Source organism: Sceloporus undulatus, chromosome 3 (genome assembly GCF_019175285.1).
Source record: "Sceloporus undulatus isolate JIND9_A2432 ecotype Alabama chromosome 3, SceUnd_v1.1, whole genome shotgun sequence".
NCBI classification, from domain to species: domain Eukaryota; kingdom Metazoa; phylum Chordata; class Lepidosauria; order Squamata; family Phrynosomatidae; genus Sceloporus; species Sceloporus undulatus.
Window position 1 is genome coordinate 111,704,637 of NC_056524.1, and position 7,657 is coordinate 111,712,293.

Sequence of the window (7,657 nt, forward strand, 5' to 3'; positions counted from 1 at the left end):
CTGATGTTTTGCCAGCATCTGTGGCTGGCATCTTCAGAGAATGCTTGCCTGGAAAAAGTGGGTATATATATACTATGTGAGCCTGGGAATGCAGGAGTGATTTGCATGTGTATTGTTCTGTACATTTGCTCTGAGGGAGAAAAATGATAGAGATATCAGACCAACATTCTACATCAGTTCCTTAAGTATAATTAATTAAGTAATTTGTCCTAGTCTGACTGTGTTCTGATCCATATGAGAGAAGGGTTTTACTTATCTGAAAGTTAGTTTTCTGTTAGCCTGTAATGTTTTATTTGTTTTCGTATTAAGGAGCATTTACCCAATTGATATTCTTTCTCTCTCTCTCTCTCTCTCTCTCACACACACACACACACACACACACAGAGTGACTTTCGCTGTAGGGTCAAGGGCAAGATGGCTTTACACTATGCTATTCCAAGAAAATCAGGCCAAACTGACAGGCAAGTCTTTCTTCAGCACCTAATGGCAGCAGATTAGCTGAGGGGAGGCAGGAAAGAGTAGATCCAGGAGGGGCATAGAGGCAAGTGACTCCACACCTACTTGCCTGCCCAGCTTCCCTGCTCCATTTCTGGGCTTCTATCATGACATTACATATGCAAATGCAATATTTCACATATTAGAATCAGGGCAGCTCAGAGAGGAACAAAATAAGGACTGGGAAGGGCATGCATCCCCTCCAAACCAATTTTAGCAGCTTGAAGGTTTGCCACTACCAAGAAATAACTTGTTTCTTCTGTGCTCACCCAGAATTCTTTTTTTCCTGATGCTGCCATTGGGTACAAGCCTTGATGCATGACACATGCAACTCTTTGTCATCTTTCCTCAGGCCCCATCATTCATTGCCATCATCCTCTGCCTCACTGTGGTATGGCTGGCCTTCCACCATTGAAGTAATTTGTTTTTCTAAAAGGGAAGCATACTTTTCAAGTACAATTCACAGTTAAGCTAACTCTGACCTTGCAGTACAATGCCTGCTTATACAAAGGCATGCATGATCCTTAGGAGATTGTCACATGAGGGATGGGATGTCATCTTCCCATCCCTCACCCGTCCTTCCTGCCTGACTGTGGGAAGGACTTTCACACTTGACCCAGAAGGGAAGCATGAGTAAAACTAATTGCACAAATCACTTTCACACTGCAGTGGGCTGAAAAGCACTTTCAGATGCCCGCTGAAAGCACTTTCAGCCATTATTTGCAGTTTTTTGTATTAACAGCTTAACCCATTAATACCATAACGGCTTTTCAGCCAGCTGCAGTGTGAAAGTGATTTGCACAATAAGTTTCACTTAGGTCATGGACAGGATAAGGACAGGAGAGCAATCCTGTCCCTATCCTGTCCTCCATGTGATAATCTCCTACGACTCACAATAAACCATAATCTCGTGATTATCACTTTGACAGTTCAACACTGGACTGTGAGCAGAGAATCAAATGTCTAGGTACTGCAGCAATCATGGACATTTAAATCCAGAGGACTCAATTCTGATGATAAACCATCAGATATTTGTACTGACAATCAGCTAATTAACTCTCAGGATGTAGAAACTGGAGACCATTTTGCTCTTCATCTTCTCTTTGCCTTAAAAAGAGTTATACTTAAACTGGGGAAATTAGTAATTACTTGCAGGTCAAATAGCTTTTTGAATCTGTCCACAAACTGGTTTTCTTTCTCTAGTCTAAACCTCATTGCCCAGATTATGACTGTGTTGTCCTTGCACAAGTGATCAAAGGTAAGAAGCAGTTCCTCCAAATAAGGGTGGTGGTAGACAACATCAGCCGCTAAGATGTAGTCAAAGTGGCATGAAGATCTTGGGAAATTCTTCTCCAAATCCACCCCCCAGAACAGTTCTTTCACTTGAGGTTCATGTTTGCATCTCATCTTGGTGTTTTTGAGAATGTTGTACTGTAGGTTTCCTATCAATTCAGGCAAGTCTGTGGCAACCACATGGGCACCTGCAATAGAAAGGACCATGGAATGGAAGTAAGCATTGAGGACAATTGGAAGTGTACGTCAAAGTTGACTTTACGTAAATTCTGTATAGCAGTGGTGGCAAACCTTTTAGAGACTAAGGGCCTGTTCAGACTGGCCATTAAGGCCAGCCTGGGGGCAGAGTTGGCGCATCGCATCCACATGACGCACAACCCAACTTCATCTCAAGAGTGCTGTGACGCCATGTGATGCTCCACGCAGCATGTGACATCATGGCACTCCTGTGGCATTGCATCCATACAATGCAGTGCCAAAGGAGTGTCTTCAAGCCGTGGCTATCGTGCCCTTTCCTAGGTGCAAAAAGGAGCTGCTTTTTGCAGCACCTTTTTGTGCCCTGGAAAGGCCAGATCGGGGCCACAGTGTGCGGTTGCCACAGCCCCAATCTAACTAAGAAAGGGGCAGTGTGTGCAGCCCCTAAGTGCCCAAACTCAGTGGTGTTCTCGCATCAGGTGTCACCCGGTGTGGGTGTGGGGGGGGGGGAGATGGGACTTATGGGGGGGTTCTAGGGTGGGACTTCCAGGGAGTGTCTGGGGGCAGGGCTTCTGGGAACAGCATGTGCTCCCTCTCTCTTCTTGACAAATGAAACTTTTTTTATCCACAGAAGTCCTTCCCCCTCCATCAAGTGAGAGGCAAGACACTTCCAAGTTTAAAAATACTGCCTTCCCAACCAACCAATCCCCTTCCCCCCCCCCAAAAAAAAAAATCTGGCAATATCTAGTTTTTTAATCTTGGAGCCATCAACTTTCCTCTGTGTAAGATTCAAGGTAGATACTTGGGGGAGGGGGGGTGAAGGAATCTGGGTTCAAAACACTTCTTGCTCTCCTTCAGGAGGAAGGCAGGAGGGATGTCCCAGGGCTTCTTTCGCAACCATGGTGGTGCCCCTGAGCTTCACCTCCTGCTTTGGGGACATTGCCAGGAGAGGAGAAACCTTGGCTGTTTTGAGGAAAATAGAGTTTCGCATCATGTGGGGTTTCTGAACAGAAATTCCTGCCCTGTCGCCAAAATTGAACTCAGAGGGATAGAATGGGGATGGTTGGAAGTAATGGACTCCTCAGAAGGAAAAATGGGTATTCCCCCCCCTCTTCCTTCTCCCTAGCCAAAGAAGGAGGAGGAGTTTCAGGGGTTTTGATCTGGATTAAAAACCCTCCCCTCCACAAAGATTTTGGTTTTGTTTGGACACGAGAGAGAAAGTCAGCACTTCCAAGTGTGCTAAATATAATAATAATAAATTGAAATTTGTGATTGCAATTAGTAACTGTGTGAATAAAAGTAAATTGCACATTCAGGCTGCATCCACACTACAGAAATAATCTAGTTTGACACTGCTCTATCTGCCATGGCTCAATGCTATAGAAGTCTTGAATCTGTAGTTTTGTGAAACATTTAGCCTCCTCTATCAGAGAGCCCTAGTGCCACAACAAACTACAAATTCCAGGATTCCATAGGATGGAGCCTTGACAGTTAAAGCAGTGTCAAACTGGATTATTTCTGCAGTGCAGATGCTGCCTTAGAAGACCTGACCTAGGTTGGAATAATGGTATCCGGCTAGAAAGGCTTTAATTCTTCCTCCATCATGTAAGATAAAGTTTCAGGGAACTTCATCTGAATTAAAGACACCCCCCCTCAACTCCACAATGATAGACAGATTACTGATCCACATCAGATCCCTCAAAAAAAAAAAAATCAGATACTTGCAAATTTTTGGAATGGCAGTCATTTAACTGCTAATTAATTGTTTGAGACAATAATTAATTGCTTGATTAACATCTCATTAACAAGGCCTTTGGTCTTGCATCAAACTAATTTTTTTCAGCTAACTGACTTTGGTTCCACTTCTTGTTTTGTGTTCTAGGAAATGCCAATATTGGGCGAGGTATTTTTTAAAACAATGTGATTACATAGTACATACCAAGGATGCTGGCGACTATGGAGACCAGACCTGTTCCCGCTCCAATTTCAATTACATTTTTGTCAGTCACGTTATATGATTTCACATTCTTTTCCAAAAAGTGGCACAAAACAAGAGCCTGTGGGTGAAAAACAAAAGCAGACCATTTATAGTAGATTGACAAGGGACTTAACTAACACAAAAGTAAATATACAGGCAAATGGTTTTATCATCAAAAGAAGGAGGAGTCATGACTAAGGCTTAGTGAAGAGTCCTACAATGAGGAAGGGAGGGCGGGAATAAAAGGAAATGGTACAACAGTTTGTTTGAATAATCATATAAGTGATTGTATTTAACTGCCATGGCAATTAAAGCGTTGTCAAACTGCATTATTTCTGCAGTCCAGTTTAGACCTAAGACATTCAGGAACTGAAATCCAAAACAGCTGGAGCATCAAAGGTTACTCCCTATTCACCAATATTTTATGTAACCTACAAATATCCTTCTCTCTGTTTAGCTTAACAATAGCATACAGTGTCAGCTGTGGGGACAAATCTGGCCTACGTCAGGTAGTCCCAACTACTGTAGACCGGGTTTACACAATAACTTACTTTTCAAATTCCTACTGATTTAATAGTCTCTTCTACTTGGGACTAGCAACTGGATTTAAGTTTCTAGCTTGTTCTGAGAAAGAATTTTCCCCAAATAAAATGTTGAGATGCCACTCATCTGAACAGATCAGTGGAGCTATAGAAGGGGCTGTGTAACTCTTTCCTCTATTTTTTTTGGTGCTAATAATGCCCATCCAGCTCCACATGCAGGTTGATGTTTGCTGTGCAAGGGGTTAAAAATGGACCAGAGAGAGACTAATATTTGCCTTCTCTATCTTCTATGACTTCCTCTATCCCTCAACCAGCAGCAGTGACACCATGAGCATCATTAAACAAACCCAGCAGGCAAACAAAAAGACTCATGGTTTTTTTCTCCCTCCACATGACATGTTCTCTTTTGGTTCTCTTCTGGTTGTAAAACCATGGGAGAGGGTCATAAAAGTGTCATAGAAATGTCCCATTTGCCAAGCTGAAATAATCTGTTTGGCAAAAATGACACTTTTACAACGTTCTCCCTCACTTATACAACCTGAAGAGAATGAGAGTCATGCAGAGGGAGGGGGAAAATGCATCTTTTCATTTGCCTGCTAAGTTTGTTCAATAATGCGATAAGGCTGCATGTAGCTAATCATGAGAGAGATGAAATAACAAAAATGAGTTCTGAGTCTGCTTAATATATGAATGGAAATTTTTTGGAAAGACGAGGTGTGTCACCTTCTGAGGGGAGACAGGTAAGATATGTTTGCTCTTGGTTTTGAATTCAGGGTTAAAGTATGGCAGCATTCCCCACACCATCCCAGTCTCTCCCCCAAATGAAATTTTCCTTCAAACCTCAAATTTCTAACATTGCAGTAAATTTAAAACTTCAGTTGAGCATTTAGAAATACAGTCAGCCCTCCACATCTGCACCTTTGATTTTTACAGATTTGATTATTCATGAATTTGATTAATATGTTATCTCTAGGAATCTCTAGGTTACAGCGCTTTATAAATAAAGGTTAATAATAATAATAATAATAATAATAATAATAATAATAATAATAATAGCATGATTCTTTAGACAACTTTTCTGCCAAAGGTCATGCCAGAAGACCTAGAGATTTGTAGGCATTTGTAGGTTCTCTAGTACACTTCTATGGTCAACATCCAGCAGTTGTTGACCACAGATTTGTCCTGGAGGACCTAGAGATTCCTAGAGAGGTAATCTCTAAGGTAAAAAAAATAATGTTTTTTTATTTTGTTTTTTCCAATTTCACAGGGGTCTTGTACAGTTTAGGAATCCAAAGAAAAGGACCAGGTAAAGCTAACAAGGGAATTCAAATCCAAGTAGTATAAGAGATCTAGGTGTGAATGAAAACTTTTCACTCCAGGCAGTGCGATGTATCACACCCTGCAATACTAGAAATTTGGAAACTAAAAGATAATTTCATGGGAGAGGGACAGGATTCTCATTTGGGGAACAAAGCCCTTATTTAACCCCTTGTTGAGCTATACCCCTGTATGAGAAAAGAAAGCCAAAAGCAGAATGTGAGAAAAGCAGCTTTCTCTGTGCTTGACAAAAGTCACACCTTTACAACCGACTCCCTCAGGAGAATGGAAGTGATACCATGGCATGTGGAGAAGCATGGAAAAAGTTGGTACTCTCCTGCTCCTTTTTGGGGGATTTTCTCATGAGATAAGGCTCTAATTGTGGATGACATTTGCAGAAACTCCCTTCTGAACATGATTCCCTGCTAATAAACACCAGTAAGGGCCAGAAATAGAGATGGGTCAGCAGCAAACACAAAATGAGGCAATCCAATTCTGATCCAATGGATGCTTTCAGACTCAAAAGAGGGTTTCCTTCTACCCTTACAAGATGAGGCCATTTTTTCCACTAGCTTCTATTGCCAGACACCACTTTATGTAGTATGAATACATGTCAAGATACATTTTCATGGGACCTTGATCCTGTAAGATATGATTAACCCACGTTTCACACACAGCTGCCTTGTATTTAACAATTTATCTGGCAGCCACAGGCAACTAGCAAATTCCACGCCGGTCATAGAGGACCTAAATATCCTAAAGGCACCAGATCTTGAAAACTAAGCAAGGTCAGTTCTGGTTAGTACTTGGATGGGAGACTACCAGTGAATACCAGATGCTGTAGTCTATATTCCAGAGGGAAGAACTAGCACCTCTGAATATTCCTTGCCTAAGAAAACCCTATGGGGTCAAAAGTCAACTTGAAGACGTACACACACACACACACACACACACACACAAACAGAACTAAGGTGGTATAAGGATGTATTCCCCCCGCCCCATACAGCTGCTGGGATTTTTATTGCACAACCAAAATGAGAGAGAGGGTGCTATCTTTAATTCCACACTGACCAGAGCAAATGAGACTTCTGCTCATCCATCAGCATCAGGGAAATATGGCTTCTAGCATTGTTTTTAATACCACTCCTTATACATTAACTATCCATTTTAGTGGGTTTATTAACCGTGCTGACAAGGTTGGTTAATTGATTATTGTTTCAGATAACATGTTTATTGTTTCAGATAACAGAACCAATAACATTATTTGGCTACATTACCGAAGGCCAGACCACAGCTCCATAACAGTCAGTGGCTTCCCTAATCTTTATCTCATGGCCAGCAAAATTAAATCCTTCCCAGGCTTCGGTTGTTATCAGTGAAGGAGAGAAACATCTCCCCATGATTTCTGCAACAATCTCTTCATCTCCATTTGGTCCTAGTAACAAAACAAGAATAAGATTATACAAGCTCCAACTACAGATAAAAACGTCAACCTAATTGCTAAGCTACTAGCCTCTATTTGGGCACGCTGAGCTCTTAGACACTAAACCATTTGAGTTATGTCACTGCCCACAAATGTTCCAAGCAAGGAATTGTTTAGTATGATATATATAGCCAAGAGGATTTGTTATCCATCATGCTTACTATATATATAAAGCTGTAACAATAGAAAATTATTCCTTTCTTCTTCAGCACCAATGAGCGAAAGGACCATTTCACACTACCCAATTATAGCACTATCGTTTCACTTTACCTGCTATGGCAACATCTTATGGAAACCTGATATTTGCAGTTTGGTGAGGCATTGTTCTCTGGCTGAGATTTATAAATAACTTTT

At 41.4% G+C, this 7,657-nt stretch overlaps 2 protein-coding genes across 2 annotated transcripts in view; both read right to left on the bottom strand.

Moving 5' to 3' along the window:
* BIVM (basic, immunoglobulin-like variable motif containing) overlaps positions 1-7,657 on the bottom strand; it is a 53,293-nt gene that overhangs the window by 14,171 nt on the left and 31,465 nt on the right.
* The window catches only part of LOC121925843 (protein-lysine methyltransferase METTL21E-like), a 19,232-nt gene continuing 11,636 nt past the window's right edge, over positions 62-7,657 (bottom strand). Inside the window, exons 5-7 of the mRNA XM_042458418.1 lie at positions 7,098-7,255; positions 3,923-4,040; positions 62-1,976 (exon numbers count right to left, since the gene is read on the bottom strand). Of these exons, the coding sequence (XP_042314352.1) occupies positions 1,588-1,976; positions 3,923-4,040; positions 7,098-7,255 (665 nt within the window). The 3' untranslated portion in view covers positions 62-1,587. The remainder of the gene's footprint in view (positions 1,977-3,922; positions 4,041-7,097; positions 7,256-7,657) is intronic.